The following is an 18,385-nucleotide window of genomic DNA, read 5'->3' on the forward strand; positions in this document are numbered from 1 at the left end:
ACCCATCAAGCGAGTGTCATTTAGTCCATGCATGGATGTCCAAGAATATGTCCTAGACGATGACAACCTAAAGAAAAGCAACCAGCTGCCCAAATGTCACATTCTGGGTGAACTATGTGCCAAATAAATGCTTATGTTTGATTGGTTGCACTCATGTGAACACATTCTCGGACCTCCATACACCAAGTACAAAGTGCTATTTGATTGGCTGTTACTGGCACATTTGAGTTGCTACAGTTTTCACTGGCAGAACCACATGGGGTGAAAAAAATTTACTTCAACCGCAAGAAAAACTACTGCCAGAAGAAAAAATCACTCCATGCTTTATCAAAATACAAAACAACAGTCTTATAAGCATCCCATATTGTGTAAAATAATCGATCTCGTTCAACCATTACTTGGTCAAATCACAAATGAACACATTTTCTTGAGGCACCGTGTAATATGTGGAGGAATTCAGCAGTAACAAATACGTAATAGATAAATACATGTAGCTGAGATGCAAACTGAAACAAATTAAAAATCAGATCAAATAAAATCCTCCACATTCAAATAGCTTATACCAAATTTGCAAAGCAGACAGAAGTCCATAAATAATCATGTTTATTAAACAAGGCTGGAAAAATAACAATGACTATAATAACACTCATAAAGAACACAGAAAAACAACAGAGATACTCCTTGACCTACAAAAATGGGCCAGAAGTTTTACGAAATTGTTACTTTAGACGAAACTAATTCTCCACTTCACCAGAACTACCGTAGTTTCAATCTTACACTTCTGGCAGCAGCACCAAGCTCACTTTCAACTGTTCAATCATTCAACTCAGCGAGTCAAATGCATGATTATATACATATGTACACATGAAATTTCATGTTGATGTAACTGTGTTTTGGTGTGTGTGTTTGTGTATACATGTGTAGGGTGCATGCACACAGGGATACTGTTGTCCCACACACACATCTATCGTCATATATTCCCGTTTCATGTTATCATATCTTCTCATTTCATAATATCACATCTGATACAATTTGTAGTCACTGTACATAACCCATCTCTGTTTTTGGCGACTTCTCCAGGAATCTATCATGCAATTTGCACGAGACTTTACCCAAGGCCTTCCTTAATTTCATCATATCACACAACCTTTTTCTTTCCTGCATGACTTTCATCATTCTGTTAACAATCACTCATGAATATTACAGAATCAATTAAAATGAGATTAAACTGGAAGGGTGCACCAAAAGGAAGATAGATTTCTGGTCCATAACAAAGCCAGATGTTAAGTTTTTTGGATATGTCAATTGTTTTAGAGGTATTCATGCAGACCGTGCAGGGCTGTGCCCCTCTGAGGGGGGGGGGGGTAACTGCCCACCCCTAGAAAAAAAAAAATAATAATAATAATAATAATAATAATAAATAAATAAAGATAATAATAATAACATCCACATTTTCTGAGAACTACCCCCACCAGTTTTTATGCTGTTTTCTGGCTACCTCCTTTGTAAGGGGGAAAAAGCCTTTGGTGTGTGTATATATATATATATATATATATGTACTCCCACCAATTTGGTAGGGTAGTTACCCCACCCCCCCAATGGGTATGGTCCTGTCATGGGTAGCTTTTCAATATATATGTCAGCTTTGTCTTGGCCACCCTTTTCTGTAGGGAACTGAGGATTTTGTATATATATATAGTAATCCCTACCATCTGAACCACCATTATTTAAACACAGCTTATGTGTATTGCATTACCATCATCCCTTCTGATTAAAAAATCCCTGGAGTAGCAGGGTGGAGACTAGTAGCAGAAACTAATTTTGAATTTCACATCCAAATACTCCCCAAATCTAAACACCATGTTGCCCAAATAGTTCAGATACAGAAATGATCTCTGTATAACAATAAAAAATAAAATATTAATTATATATATATATATACACACACACACACAAGTATAAAATACATCAGTGGATACAAAAGAACTTTGTGTTTTCAAGAGAGAATGTTGCCAGATCTAAAATAATTATAAATACATATATATACCAAAGGCTTTTTCCCCCTTGCAAGGGAGGTAGCCAAAAAAAACAAAGGTATAAAAACCACTCCCACCCATTCCATCCCTATCACACTCCACTCCCATCCACCCCCTTCCCTCCCTCTTATCTTGGCTCCTCCTGGATGATGGGTCATCCCTGCATCTCGTCCACTGCCCTGGGTCAGAAGCAGTGTCACAAGACACAGCACATCCACAGCAAGGCCACTTCATTAAATCAGTGATCCCCCTACTCCGTCCCCTCATGCAGAAATGGAGAAGACAGGGAGAAATCCCTTCGAACTGCATCACATTATTTTTTCACACATACTCCCTCACCCACTTCCTAATTATAATCTGACTATTGCTATACGATTTCAATTGTTAGAGGAAATGTCACTTTAGAAAATTAATATCAAAATCTTTGCTAAATTTATTTTCCAACTTGGGATGAAGTCTGACCACTGAACAGTTTTAAACAGACCATCAACACAAGTCAAAATTTTCCATTTCTAATGAGCCCGACTCAAAACTCTTATCCTATTTCTGTTTTTATCCCTCAAGTCAATTTGCTCATAATTAAAAAGGTTTTTTCCCCTTGTAATGGGGGTGGCCTAATCAAGGCATACACATATAAACAACAAAATACTTTTTCCCCTTTATAAGGAGGGTTGCCGTGTTAAACTACACTCCCACCCATTCATACCAATACCAAACATTTTTATCCAGCTGAAGAAAAACTCCATGAACAATAGGTTATAAATCTGATGAGACAATAATCACAATTTGCATCTCATGAAAAAGAAACCAATGTACACAAGATTTTTATCTTGAGCTTGTTTTATTCTATTTCATTTCCTTTTTTTTTTTTAACAAGAAAATGGATAATGAAAATGTAAAGCAAGTGTGTGTGTATGCATTTACCTACCTAGTCGTATCTTATGGGAAGGAGAGCTATACTCATGGTGTCCTATCTCTGTATTTCGCCATGTCTAATTTGCTCTCAAATTCGTGTATTGTTTTTACAAACACTGTTGTTTCATTTAGTATGTTCCATACATCCATCACTCTGTGTGGAAAGCTGTTCTTTTCCAGGTCTCTTCTATAGCTGTTCTTTTTGAGCCTCCTTCCATGTCCTCTTGTGTTTCTCTTATCTCAATTTAGTAAGTCTTCTCTCTCAAGGACTTCTATACCTCTCATAATTCAGTAGATATAATTTACCTAGTTATATCTTACTGGAAAGGGAGCTATGATTGTGGTGTCCCGCTTTTGTATCTAGCTATGTATATGTGTACTGCAGGGTATGAGAAGCAGGTTACTGTATATGTTTAAGTACAATATTGTAGGACTTGTTTCTCTGTTGAATGGGAGGGTTGTTTATGGATTCTAACATAGAACAGAGTGGTTATCATTTTTAAGTGCTGCTCTAAGGTTTGGTCATTTCAAACAAGTTTTCATGAATATTTGAGGAATATGAAAGGCAAGTGTTGAGGGACTATTTAGGGCCCTGTCAAGATGGTATGGGCACGTAAAGAGAATACAAGGGGGAACGCCAATAAGAAGACTGCTCGAAGTAAATGTGGTCAGAAGAGGCAGAGAAGGGCTAAAAATAAATGGAGAGGATTTATGGATCAATTAAATAAATTCTTCTATTGCAGGTCTCCCCTTGCAGAAAATTTACTGGATTTTTTTTCAGACTCTCCCCAGATGTTTATTCCGTTCCGAGTGAAGATCGTGTTCTATGCCGTCTGTGGGATGTGTGCATCTTGGGCACAGTTTCTCAACCTTTCTGCCTCTCCAACTCCTTTTGGTCTTATAATACAGCATATTACGGGAACCCCCAAAGTTCCGTTTCTAGATGTGACATAATGTTGGGATTCGCTAATTTTACGTCTTCACAAAAGAAGTAATAATTGTTTTTGACCTAGGGTAGTGGGCGAGATGCAGGGATGACCCGTCATCCAGGAGGAGCCAAGATAAGTGGGAGGGAGGGGTGGTGAATAGGAGTGGAGTATGTGGGGATGAAACGGGTGGGAGTGGATCTATGTATTTGACTTTGGCTACCTCCCTTGTAAGGTGGGGAAAAAGCCGTTGGGATACATATGTATGTGTGTACGTACAAAAGACGTACTCTTATGCGTCCAGTTATGATCTAAAGGACACCCTGGATGGTTTCTGCAAATCCCGATATCATCTTGAGACCCCACTTGAGGAAACCGTACTTCGGGTACATGGAGTCCACAACCAAGCCCATTCTATTGATGCTGAAGTGCTAGTGACCTGATCGGAGTTAAGTTTTACGTAACTTGTGTAGGCAAGGGTTGGGAACTTACGAGAACAACAACTGGGAAATCACGTAGTAGCGATGGTAAGAAGAGAGTAATAGGAAAGGAATAAAGGCATAAAAAATAAAGAATCGTTTAAATGGAGAATGTACATAAGGACAAGGAGGAAGGATATAAAATCCTATTTGGAGTTATGATCTTTTCCATTACATACAAGGTCCCTCCCTTTGATCTGTGGGTTAGAGGTTGCTATTGACAGGTGTTTGTGATCCTTATTGAAAAGGAAATTACCAAAGATGAAAAAAAAAAAATAAATAAAATAAACAATAATAGTAAAAAAATATTAATAATAACAGTAATAATAATAGTGATACAAAATAGGTAACCATTCACACAAATATATTCACATTCACAAATACACCCATACACAAATAAACATGTGTTTATGCATACATATGTACATAAATATATAAATACATTAATCTTTAACACATGCATTTCTATACTCTTGATATAATATAATCATTACCAACAATATTTCTATGGTGACACTTTAGTCTGCTTTTGATTACAAAATGATAAGCAGGACATATTTTCAATACTAACATATATGGATTTTTTAAATTTCCGCCATGATGAAATGTGTAATGGCTATCACATCGGCAAAAATCAAGTTATCATATCATGATTAAGACTATGAAACTATGACTTCACAGTATGAGATCTAATGAGAAGCTTTACTTTCTACAATGTATGAGATGTAGAAATATGCCAAAGCACACATTGCTGTATGACACGATGCCTTTCCTGTTAAATTAATAAAAGGCAAATTCAAACTCCGACATGCCATGCAGCCTGAGTATAATCGCAAGTCTGTGTTTAGGTATCAATATTACGTCCTGTTTTCACAAGTATACACACACTGGCCTACTAGAACGACTTTCTTTTGTCCAACATGAGAATATTCCGCCACGACTACGTTACCTCGATAACTACATGGGTTAAACAGCTAACTACAAGTAGTGCGCAAGCAACAACTTACCAACAAATTACTCAGGTATTTCTACACATAAACATGTTGTAACCAACGAGTTACTTGTATCTTTGGAGTGAATGAGTGGGTTGAATTCTATGTGAATTATTCAGGTAATGAGCCTTCTGCGTCCTGTGATTCATGCACACCTCGTAAGGGTTAGGGGTTCAGATAGCACCTAAACTTTAGAATCCACTCGTACTAAATCGAAACAAGGTTGCTCTGATGGCGGGTCACCAGGTAGAAACTTCACTCTGGCGTGCCAGAGACTACGTAACCCCTTCTTGCAGTCGGGTCGCCACTCAAGAGAGGCAGACCCGAACAACGGTGGGTGCAGAGAGTGGGAAGGGTGACCTTAACATCTCATGCTCATATGGTTGGGTCGGGGTGAATGGGAGGAGCCGCGAGATCTAAGGACGCCTTCGCTGGTGCTCAGGACAGGGAACGAGGTGGTCCGTTTGGCTGACCTAATGAGAAAAGGATATCTAATCAGTGGGGAGAGAATCGTTCAAAACACATCGGCGGCATTCACAGAAATTTAGCACCGAGTCTTGTTTACTAGCTAATACTCAGTTCAATAACCTAGTTTTCTAAAAATCCTTCCTGTGTGCATGTGCTCTATGTGTATAAACCAGGCAATGAGTGCTGTACACAGGTTCTAGTATCTGTATGCCCTATATATGCACTAACTATTCCTACTGTTCATTTCCATACTCCTGACGTAAACTAAAATGAAATAATATTTCAAAGAAGTCTCACAGCACTAAATATTTAATAATTAACAGTACTACTAATGCTTGTTTCAAAAAGGACAAAAAAAAGGTTCAAGGAACTTCAATACTTTTTGGATTGGGTGAAATCTATCTATATAGCAAGAGATTTTTTCCCCTTATAAAGGAGAAATGCTCTGAGCATATCTAATCTAGTTCTATAATGTATGTATCCTTAAATATGTATTTATATAATTCCAATACAATGTTACCACAAAATACATAAAACAATTCATGCAAAAATATAAAAAAGAAAAGAGAAAAGAACAAATCTAACAAAATATGCAAAAAAATAAATAGAATGTTATTTACTACTGAGAATTTAGTTGACGTGGAAATTATGTCATCTGTTTGTGTGAAAGAATAAAGTGTCTCTAGCCTAAACATCATTATTTAACTTCTTGTCATCTTAAATGTAAACAGCTCCTCTCAAAACGAAAGCCTTTCATTTTGAGATTTTACCTCAAATTTCAAAGTGTGTGTCATGTTTGCAGTGCACTGCACAAGTTCACGTCTCAACCCTGACTGTTGACAAATCATCATAATCAACAAAACAAAACAATTGAAGGAAAGAAGAGTTGTTTTATGTACCGCCACTACCTTAAATTATACACATACTGTCGACACTACGCAACTGCGCCCATCCGTCAACCTTCCATTCCACATCAATTACAACACATCACATACTAATTATTCTGCATCCATTTTCTCGCTTTACCAAAGGTTTATACTCTACATAGTCATATAGAGACAGGTCAGAAATCTTTTGAACATGCAAGGGCGTTAAAGCCATTATTATTTGTTTATTTATTTTGAGCTACACTTTCCTTAGCCCAGTCCATCCTCATACAACTTTAGTTTTGTTTTTATTTTTCTTCAGAGGAATACACAACAGAAAGAAAAGGATCAATTTAGGGGAAATACCTCTAAATGGTTATTCTGGAGCAACTTAAGATTTCTTTAAAAGCTTACAACAGTTACAAAAAGAAAATAAGCAAAGAATGGCAAATTAATTGAAAGCAAAAAAGTGCTTTTTCAGAAAATTATACAAACTTAGATTTCTAGTGTGCAATGTTGCTAAAAATCAACAGAATTTTTTTTAAATAGAAATAAAAACGGGTCAATCTAAATAAAATGCAAACATTCATACACCCACATACAGTGCTTATCCTTATCATTCTTTGCGATTCGAAGATAGAGACTGAGCGTTCCAGAATCTGTAAGAGACGTTTTTCTTTTTATAGTGGTGGCGTCAGTCAATTTCTGAACCATCTTACCTTCTACATCATTTGGGTGGATGATGGAATTATTCCCAATACAGAGTATGAAGCATATAAAAAAAACAAAAACAAAAAACCAAAAGCCGACTACAGCATGAATGATGCAAACTACTTGATAAACCAAACAGTAAAGCTGAATACTATTCCTAAGAATAAGAAAAAAATAAAATAAAAATTGTGTCCCCCACCACCTAGCTTGCAGTATGTACAGCTTCTTTACATCTCCTCTTGAAGCTGCATAAAGGGAAAAACAAAATAAAATTCTAAAAGAAAAAGCTCATATCACTAGGTAAAAAAATTAAATAAATCAAACTTAAAGCTCAAAGCCTTGTCAACACAGTGTCAAATTAATGTTGTTTCTTTGCTATGTTAGGATACAGAAAGCCACGGACATAGGGCAGTTTTGTCTTAGACTGCAAAGTTTATTCTTCAGAATATCGTCACGGCTGCACTTGAATGAAAGCGTGACTCAGTGTTTTCTTATGCCATACAATCGGCACCGAGAAAAATAGGTAACTGAAAAGATGTATCAAACCATTCAATTTTCTCTAGGTTGCTGAAAGGAGAAATATGGATGCTTACAACAGATCTGGTATGCTACGAGTAATTTCCTTTTTGCCGTAAAACTGTACAGCTCATTATAACATCCAACAGTAAATTTACCCATTTCATGTGTACTAACAGTAATTCACATGGGCATTTGTTATTCTCTCAAGATGAATACAGAAACTGTGCAAGATTAAATGCCTGATTGATAGACTATACTATTTGAAAAACATGTTGAAAATCTATGTGAAAAATTTTAAGTGTAAAACTCACAAATTAAAAAATGGGCTCAAATATAAAAAAGATTGTAAAATTACATATACATTATTTCTTGGTAAAAAATACTTCTTTGAGCTTAATCAAAATTCATTACCTTAGCCAATAAACTAGTATACATTATTAATTGTATTATATAAAAAAATGCCTTTTTGGACAAAAACTACATTAAAGGCACTAAATTCTTTAAAATATCAGACTCATTGTATTGCTCCTTTCACGATCTTAAAAAGTTATGCATTGTTAGAAAACGAGGTTCAAAAGAAAACCACATAATCAAGTCACAGAAAACATTACGCCCAACACAATTTTTACCTTCGTCTGCGTAAGGCTGTGCTCTGTCCTGGAAGTCCGAAAAATCCTCGAGGAATAACAATTTGGGGATTACCGCGAGCAGGTCTGGATTTGCCCAAGGCTGAGAGATGAGCTAGATGAGCCGCATAACCATCACTCAGAACCTGTGAAAATACATGGAAAGAACGTGTGACTTATCCATCTCTATTATGAATGGCTTCTTCCCCTTCACAAGAGAGATAGCCGACCAAGACATCCAGCCAACCTCTATCCATTGGTTTCCCTTTCAAAAATTCTCGTAGGTATACAAGGATGCCAGCATCAGTGTTTTGATTATATTTATTTTGTAGTTGTAGCTGAGCAACTCCCGTATTCTGGGAATAGGCTTGATTGCATTTTCTGTGGTTATCAACATTCAGGAGTGAAATAGAATGAGTATAACAGCTATAACTTTATATTCTATAACACATGTATTGTGATGCATCATCGTACATCAGGAAGCCTAATGTGTATGCGAGTATTTGACTCATATTGAAGAGATTAAACAACCTCACTAACCAGTCCACTATTACTGTACCTCCCTCCAATAATATAATGAAACAATTTAAATTTTCAATCAACTTGGAGTCACAGCGATTTCATCAATTTCAATTTATGATATATTATGAGAGAAGAGCCTTTTAGTCCATAACAAACACAATTACCAACCTGGGATAGGGAATGTTGTTTCTTATTGGCTTTTCCAACAATATATATCTGTTCAGGAGAAAGTCCAATGGCGGTGTACACGCTTATGTCCTTTGAACTTCCATAAGCAGCTTGAATAACTAGACCAGCCTCCTGAAATGAAAATGTTATATAATTATTCTAATAACCCACTTTCAGAGAAGAATAGGCAAAAGTAAAAAGATCCATACATTTTGATCACTATCTGTGATCCTCTTCAGCAGATGTGTTACAGAGTGGAGAGAAGCATGTATATATACAAAAGTAGTGAGGTGAAGAGGTAGGTATGGGGACTCAGGTCACCTGTTCACCTTATTACTTTTGTATATATACATACTTCTGTCCACTCTGTAACACGTCTGCTGAAGAGGATCACAGATAGTAATCGAAACATACATATCTTATATTCTGCTATATGTTAAATTTCATATTAAACCAATGCTCCACCCCTTTGTCTGTTTAATCAAGAGTCGAGCATATGAACAAGTCCAGCGATCCTACGTTCATGAGTCCTCTTAGGTAGTCCGCTTTCAGGCCAATGGGGTCTTTTGAAAAGCCTTCAGCGAAAGAAACGAGGCCATGCGGGAAGTTGTGCTGGGCTAACCACGACACCACGCGCTGCTGCTGCATGTCGGGCCGTGCAGTTACGTAGATGATAAGGTATCCCAACTCTTGCCAATGTCTGCAAATGGGGAATTTGCGTAAAGTGAAGATGACAGGAAAGGCTATACGTTATTCGTAACACAGTTACCTCTTGTAAAAATAACTAAATTAAGTATTGCTCTCATATTTGTTTCAATTGCACCACAGGGCATATAGATTTTGGGAATATTCGGATATGCAAGGTTGGGAAATTTGTGTAAAGTTAATACATACATATACCAAGGCTTTTTCCCCCTTACAAGGGAGGTAGCCAAAAAGGGAAAGGCATAAAATTACTCCCACCCATTTCATCCCTAAATACACTCCACATCCCTCCCACCCTCCCTCTTATCTGAGCACCTCCTGGATGACGTGTCATCCCTGCACCCTGCCCACATACTACCTCACCCCCCACACCCCCGCCCATTCCACCTCATGCATCATAGCATCATCCATACCAACCATTCTCCATTCACCCCTATCTTCTGTCCTCTCCCATCCTTCCTCAACAGACATTCCCCTCTTCCCCAAAGCCCCCTTTACCCCATCCATCCAGCTCATCCTAGGATGTCCCCTCATGTTCACTCCCTCCACATCTGCCTTCCATACCTCTTTTACTAGTCTTTCTCCACTCATTCTTTCCATGTGTCCAAACCATCCTAGTACTCTTTCATCAACCCTATCTCCCAGCTCCTTTACCACCCCTGTTCTCCTCCTCACCTCCTCATTTCTCACTCTATTGTTTCTGCCCCATACAGTGCTGTAAAGTTAATAGGAAACATAGTATGTTATTCATCATGCAGTTACCTTTTGTAAAATTAAATAATTAAAATATTGCTCTTATATTTGTGCCAATTGTACCACAAGGTGTATAGATTTGGGGAGCATTTGAATATGAGGTAAAACTATCCTTCCCCACCCATCCACCCACCCAGTCTTAACTTTGACACTCCAGTGTTATATATTTATTTCTGAAAGGAAAAATATACTTAATTCTGGAGGGAAAAAGTGGCATACAAGACACAAATAATATTTGGTTAATGATGGTTCACATAATGGCAACTCAGATATGGGAGGTATTCTATCGAACTATATACCAAGGACTTCTTCCCCCTCATAAGGAGGGTAGCCGCCATCAAAGGCCCTCCTCATAAGAAAGGTCCATCAAAGGCACACACCCACTCTCATCCCCCACCCTTATTTCCTTCTCATCTTAGCTCCACTTGGATGAAGGGTCATCCCGACTCCTGCCCACTACCTGGGACAGAAGCATAGGTGTTATAGTAATTAAATCCTTAATTAATTACATAATTTAATTAATCAATAATTTTAAATAATTAGATAATTAACCCCTTGAGTACCGGATGTGTATTTTGTGACACCTGCGTGTCACGGCTGAGTGCACCCGCCAGGAACCGAGCGTGCTCCCCATGACACGCATGTGTCACAGTATAAGCTGTATGTATTGAGGGCTCTCAAGGCCTCGGTTTCTGGGTTATTTCTACCCACATGGTGGCAAGTGTCTGTGTTTACAAACATAAGGCTCCAGCCATTCGTGGGACGGTTTGAAACATTTGTTTACGTAAGGTTGACGGGTCGGTAACGAAGGGGTTAAAGGCTAAAGTTAAACGGGTTTTCATGTTTACATAGTGTTTTGATTCAGCAATCGCCGTTGAATTAAGACTAAGTAGACGTAATAATAACACCCGTGGCAACGACAACATTGCATCAACTTACCTGACAACATCGACTGCTCCTGCTCTCACTTTCGGATCTCTTCCGGTCACAGATACTGATGCAGCAAAGGAACCGTCTATACTGAACACAACACATTCTGTTTTTGGTGGTACGACAGCTAGATACATTGTACAGCTTGTATGATCACCCCTGCAATGAAACAAGTCCACATTTTTGTAATCAAACTCAGTCTATTTCATTGTCAAATAATCAAAAACAACTAAGTTTTTCTATATACTGATCTAACTTCTCTCATGCTAGGTAGTCTTTGATCTTTTATTCTGGTTGCTGCCAGGCTTAGATACAGTAAACCCTTGATATAACGGACGATATGGGGACGGGTCTGTCATTATATCTGAAGATCCGTTATAACCAAGCATTCATTATATCCGATGGAAATACCAGACAGATCCGTTATATCCCGAAGTTTGTCCAGTATTAGCAATTAGTAGGATTAGAAATTACAGTAAACTCTTGATACAATGGACGATATGGGGACGGGTCTGTCGCTCTATCCGAAGATCAATTATAACCAAGGATCCCTCGCTGTAACAGATTTTCATCTGTTATAACGAGGGTTTGTCCGGTCAGGTTTTTTTGTCCATTATATCCAATATCCAGTATATCAAGATCTGTTATATCTAGGATTTACTATATATCAATCAATTAATCAATCAACTGCTCATGGTCTCTTGCAGGAGACTTGTCTTGTGGGTAACCATCAAGACACCAGATTGGCCCACAAGTCACTTAATGAGGAGATATTGTGTTGTTGTCTGGGTAAGCCTGAAGTCGGGTAATGCAAGATAAGGTCTTCAGTGTCTTCTGTGTGGTGATTTCATCCAAGGCAATTTACATCTACGGCCAGGCTTACTCTGCATTTACCTAGTTGTATTTACCAAGTTGTATTTCACAGGAAGAGAGCTATGCTCATAGTGACCCGCTTTTGTATCTTTCTGCATCCAGTTTGTTCTTAAAGTCATGTATAGTTTTAGCACTCACTGTTTCCTCATTCAGTTTGTTCCAGATATCTATCACTCTGTGATATGATGACAATGATGTGGTTTAACATCACAAACTTCCCCCTACCGGGAGGCTAGGATGGTGCCCCTCACAGAGGACTTTGTAGCATGGAATTTAATGAACCTTGCCCTTGGTTCAACTTCGCCAATGGCAGGGTTCGAACCACCATCCCTTGACCTTCACCACAAGTAACAACGTCCTAATCCGCTCAGCAAGGGAGCTTCCATACTCTGTGTTGGTATTGTTTTAGAACTGGATAATGACATGAAAACAGATACGTTAGTGTGGTTCTTATTTGTTGTGGAAGGTATTTCTCTGTAAAACTCGTGTCTGGGGAGCATAATGGAATAGGGAGTGCTTATTTTGTGATTCAAATGTGTCTGCATTTTTGTACGGTGATGGTGAAAGGTTGTAGATATTTGAATAGTGTACTATTTTTTTATTATTGCTTTTTTTTGTGGCAGTGGAGTATGTGGGGATGGAATGGGTGGGAATGGATTTTATGGCTTTGTGTTTTGGCTACTTCCCTTGTAAGAGGGAAAAAAGCCTTTGGTATATCTATGTATACTATATATATATATATATATATATATACGTATATATATATTATATATATATACAGTGTATATATATATATATATATATATATATATATTTTTTTTTTTTTTTTTTTTTTTTTTTTTTTTTGAGTCAGCTCAGTGTTTGAGTTATATGATGGAATGTATGAGTGGGGATCAGGGCTCTTGCTCTGTATGCCTATCATTTTCATATACTGATCTATAGGGAGAATTTCAGTTTTCATGCATACATGTTCTATTATGGTAGTTTCATTATCCTACTATTATTCTTAATGTTCTGTCTTGTGTAGTCTGTAAGAGATCTATATTTGTTTTCTTGATTGTCAGGAACCATGCTATGGAGGCACAATCAAATAGGGTTCTTCAGAGCTTCCAAGATGAAAAGGAAAAAAAAAAAAAAAAAAATACGCTTTTCCTTACAACAAGGAAAAGGTCTTACGATATATTTTTATACATGGAGAGAAATCCATTGTGCACTAGAGTGAATACAAATCTTACAAGAATATGGGTCGTGCTGTTGTGCAATCATACTTACCTAACTACCATCTTGACTGGGTACATGCCGTAACTTAGTGCCTTCTCTGAAGGAATATTGAAAATAACTCGACCATTTTTGTCGGTCTGTTCCGTGGTCAAGTGTAGCCAATCCCCACCAGGGGGATCTTGCATGATGTGGACGTCAACACGTTCACCTAAACGATAAGAGAAGTCGCTTTTAAACAATAAAAACTCACTTTTAAAGGTAGCATAACCAACATGACTTAAAGTTAATGTAAACATAATAAGACGTTATATTTTCTTGTATCTATACAAACACACATCCTAAAACAGCTACATTAATATGAAATGAAAAAGATATATGGGATGACAGTGAAAATACATACATACATTTACCAAGGGCTTTTTCCCCTTTACAAAGGAGGTAGCCAAAGTCAAAAAGCATAAATCCACTCCCACCCATTTCATCCCTACAAACTCCACTCCCATTCACCACCTCCCTCCCTCTGTTCTTGGCTCCTCCTGAATGAAAATACTGTACAAATACTATGTAAACAGTTACACAGATAATAGCATTATGATTTGAAAGCTACTCAAGATATACAAGACATTATGTGGACTAAAATCTATAGTCTCTCTGCAACAGGTAAAGAAGAAGAACCTTTTGGACCTTGCTATCCTGTGAGAACCTCAGTCAAAACACAGTCCTGTATCCTCTAAGACTTCTTGCAAATCTACAATCTTATTCAAATCTTTATCCTCATTTTCCCAACATCCATGGATCCTAAATACAGAACTATTTCATTCTTAATGTATTTTCATTTGGCTACAGGGCTAATGGTCCTCATCATACTACAGTTTTATGCCTATTTCAAATTAAATTTTTTTATAAAGTAAGAGGGATGGCAGTTCCTTTTGTACAGAAAAAATGTGATTTGGATTGATTTGGTTTAACATCACAAACTCCACTCTATCAGGAGGCTAGGACGGTGCCCCTTACAGAGGACTTTGTAGCGTGGAATTTAATGAACCATGCCCTTGGTTCAACTCGCCCTGAACAGGGTTTGAATCACCATCACCCCAACCTTCGCCGCAAGTAACAACACCTTAATCCGCTCGGCCAGTGAACATCAAAAGAAAAAATGTAATAAAATAAAACAATATAAAATTAAATTAAATTAAATCAAATCAAACAAATATTACTATTTAATAATAATAACTTAAAAACAACAATAACAAACCGTCTCACCTGTAAGAGCCACCATATCCAAAGGTCCGTACATGAACCTTGCCTGGACAACTTGAGCCGCTCCTTCCCGTATGATGACGTCATTACCTCTATGGTTTGCCGCCAGATTCTTTTATTGAAAAAGGATGAAAAAAATATATAAGTCAACATACACACATACATATACCAAAGGCTTTTTTCCCCCTTATAAGGGAGATAGCCAAAAAACAAAGGCATAAAAAAACCACTCCCACCCATTTCCATCCCATCATACAGAATATGTAAACAAGTTGACAAACTAATACAAATATACAACAAATAAATACATACATACACATGCCAAGGGCTTTTTCCCTCTTACAAGGGAGGTAGCCAAAGTCAAAAGGCATAATTCCACTCCCACCCATTCCATCCCCACTCACTCCATCTCCAATCACCACCCCTCCCTCCCTCCCTCCCTCTTTTCTTGGCTCCTCCTGGATGACAGGTCATCCCTGCATCTCACCCATTGCCCTGGGTCAGAAGCAATGCAGCAAGACACAGCACATACACAGCAAGGCCACTTCATTTAATCAGCAACCCACCCTCTCTGTCCCCTCATGCAGAAAAAGAGAAGACGGAGAAATCCCTTCGAGCTGCATCAAAATATCATTCACACATAACCATTTGTTAACCCCCCATCCCCTACCCACTCCCTTCCATGCATCACAGCATCATCCTTATGCAACCATTCTCCACTCAATCACTCTAACACAAGTAAATACATACATACTACCAAAGGCTTTTTTTCCCCCTTGATAAGGGAGGTAGCCAAAAAACAAAGGCATACAAACCAATCCCACCCTTTCCATCCCTATCACACTCCACTCCCTATATATATATATATATATATATATATATATATATATAGATCTTACACAAGTAAAACAACAAAATTCAATAATGCCTCAAACACTACTTTTAGAATTGATCACTGGGAATACAGAGACAGGACCCTATGAGCATAGCTCTTATCCCATACACTACAACTACACAAGTGCATCTCTTTCACAATGGAAAAGGCTGTCCCACCTTTATTTTAACTGCTGTTCTTTTCTTGATCCATTTCTCTCTTGGCTGAGCAGGCGAGAACACTGGCAGATCTTTGTCGTCTGCAATCAAGCCTGAGTGATCTGTCCTCACCAACTGTAAAAAAAAAAATAATAATAATAATAAATAAATAAATAGATAAAATAAAAATCTAAAATATATGGAAGTCACTCATAGTTTTCTACATCCCTTCATTATTTAGAAGATACTCAAAACGGACAGTTATAGAAGAGATCTGAAAAAAAAATATATATATATATATATATATACCATATATATATATATATATATATATATATATATATATATACATATATATATATACTGGGTATATATATATATATATATGGATGATGTTGTGATTGCATGAGGAGGAATGGGCAGGGGGGGGTAGTATGTGTGAGTAAATTTTGACGCAGCCCGAAGGGATTTCTCCCCGTCCTCTCCTTATATGCAAGGGGGGATGGAGAGGGGGGGGTCGCCGATTAAATGAAGCGGCCTTGCTGTGGATGTGCTGTGTCTTGCGACACTGCTTCTGACCCAGGGCGGTGGGCAAGGTGCAGGGATGACCTGTCATCCAGGAGGTGCTCAGATGAGAGGGAGGGTGGGAGGGGTGTGGAGTGTATTTAGGGATGAAATGGGTGGGAGTGTTTTTATGCCTTTCCCTTTTTGGCTACCTCCCTTGGAAGGGGGAAAAAGCCTTGGTATATGTATGTATGTATGTATGTATGTATGTATATATATATATATATATATATATATATATATATATATATATATATATATGTAGATGATACTCAAAAAGGACAGTTATAGAAGAGATCTGGAAAAAAAAGGCTCTCCACACAGTCGTGGATGTCTGGAACAAATTGGACGAAACAATAGTGTGTGCAAACACCATACCTATGTATGCTTACGTGTGATGAGTGTGGTAGGGAACAGAGATGAACCTCCGTCCATAAGATGCTAAGATACGAGGAACGACAAATGGGTGTGGGTATGTGTATAAGTAACGAAACATAACTGACATGTGATTTAGTAGGAGAATCATTACTGTACCTGTCGTAATATGAATCCAATAACATCAGACGACTCCCAGTAAGATGCATGGAAAAGATGCGGCAGAGCATTGACTGGGAAATTCGCCAAACCTTCTGGACAGTATAAAGCGTAGTCCAACCGTTTGTTTCCCCACCATCTCTGACTTACTGAAATAGGCGAAAAAAAAAAAAATAATAATGATAATAATAATAAAAAATAAAAATAATAATAAGTGAATAATACTCACTGACAAAATATTTCCGTATAAAAGATTTAACGAGAATATTCATATCCAAGATCCAGTAATCCAATTTATACTTTTTCAAAACTCCAAGCTGCTACGTACAAGCGTTTATTGTTGCAAGAGGGACGGTGTCAGCCATGCCTGATATGGTAGACAGAATCGAAGCATCCGACATCCTACGAACATGTCCTGGTGGCCCAAGGGAAGGCGAGCCATTGCTGTTTCCCGCAGGACCCGGACCCATGTCTAAAAAGACACCTCCGTGGGCCTGTATACACTCCACTGTAACGAACAAGAACTAGAATGAAGAACGGACACTCCAAAATTAAGGTTGTAAATCAATGTGACAATAATCAACACTGAAAGCTTAACCTCTTCACTCCGGGGCACATCGCACGTCTGGCAGCATTAGCTGCCTGACATGCAATGTTGCGTCATAATAATCGCATTATAAAAAATAAAGTCAGTGCTCAATCGTTCGTTCTCTTTCACCCGTGTATTTTGATAACTATTGAAAATATGATGAAGCCAGTTTAGAGAGAATGAAGATTACGTAGGTACGACTACAATAAATATAATCAAGATGGCGACGTCGACATCATCAAGTACCCACTTGCTCCTCATGCCGCCTATGTAGGCATCACCATCTGGAAGTGGTTAATGTACTACAGATACAGGTTATGATTGGTTTGGTTTAACGTCACAAACTCCCCCCTATCGGGAGGCTAGGATGGTGCCCCTTACAGAGGACTTTGTAGCATGGGATTTAATGAACCATGCCCCTGGTTCAACTTCACCAGTGGCAGGGTTCGAAACATCCTCCCCTCGACCTTCGCCACAAGTAATGATGCCCTAACCCGCTCAGCCAGTGAGCATCAAAAGGTTGTTTCCCCCCAAATAATGGGGGGGTGGGGGTGTCTAAGCATACACCCTCCCACTTGTTATCCTTCCTGTCTTAAATATGTTGTGGATGAGGGGACCTCCCTGTCCCCAGCCACACTGCTCAGATCAGAATAACACCGCAAGACATTATAAGGTGCCCCTTCCCTCCCCAACTCA

At 38.2% G+C, this 18,385-nt stretch overlaps 1 protein-coding gene across 22 annotated transcripts in view; it reads right to left on the reverse strand.

Moving 5' to 3' along the window:
* Nucleotides 1-1,931: 1,931 nt before the first annotated feature.
* The window catches only part of rdgB (retinal degeneration B), a 205,612-nt gene continuing 189,158 nt past the window's right edge, over nt 1,932-18,385 (reverse strand). For 18 of the 22 annotated variants that reach the window (XM_076198412.1, XM_076198432.1, XM_076198418.1 and 15 more), the window contains 10 exons: nt 17,429-17,608; nt 17,101-17,249; nt 16,024-16,137; nt 14,974-15,082; nt 13,762-13,918; nt 11,626-11,775; nt 9,748-9,928; nt 9,229-9,360; nt 8,542-8,684; nt 1,932-5,821 (listed from right to left, as the gene is read on the reverse strand). In XM_076198412.1, coding sequence (XP_076054527.1) covers nt 5,710-5,821; nt 8,542-8,684; nt 9,229-9,360; nt 9,748-9,928; nt 11,626-11,775; nt 13,762-13,918; nt 14,974-15,082; nt 16,024-16,137; nt 17,101-17,249; nt 17,429-17,608 — 1,427 coding nt within the window. In that variant the 3' untranslated portion in view covers nt 1,932-5,709. Of the gene's footprint in view, nt 5,822-7,284; nt 7,342-7,592; nt 7,639-7,724; nt 7,961-8,541; nt 8,685-9,228; nt 9,361-9,747; nt 9,929-11,625; nt 11,776-13,761; nt 13,919-14,973; nt 15,083-16,023; nt 16,138-17,100; nt 17,250-17,428; nt 17,609-18,385 lie in introns of those variants that run through there. The other 4 variants (XM_076198427.1, XM_076198426.1, XM_076198423.1 and 1 more) reach the window with 4 other exon arrangements.

The sequence above is a fragment of the Oratosquilla oratoria genome, chromosome 15 (assembly GCF_046742065.1).
Source record: "Oratosquilla oratoria isolate Oo_2021 chromosome 15, ASM4674206v1, whole genome shotgun sequence".
NCBI classification, from domain to species: domain Eukaryota; kingdom Metazoa; phylum Arthropoda; class Malacostraca; order Stomatopoda; family Squillidae; genus Oratosquilla; species Oratosquilla oratoria.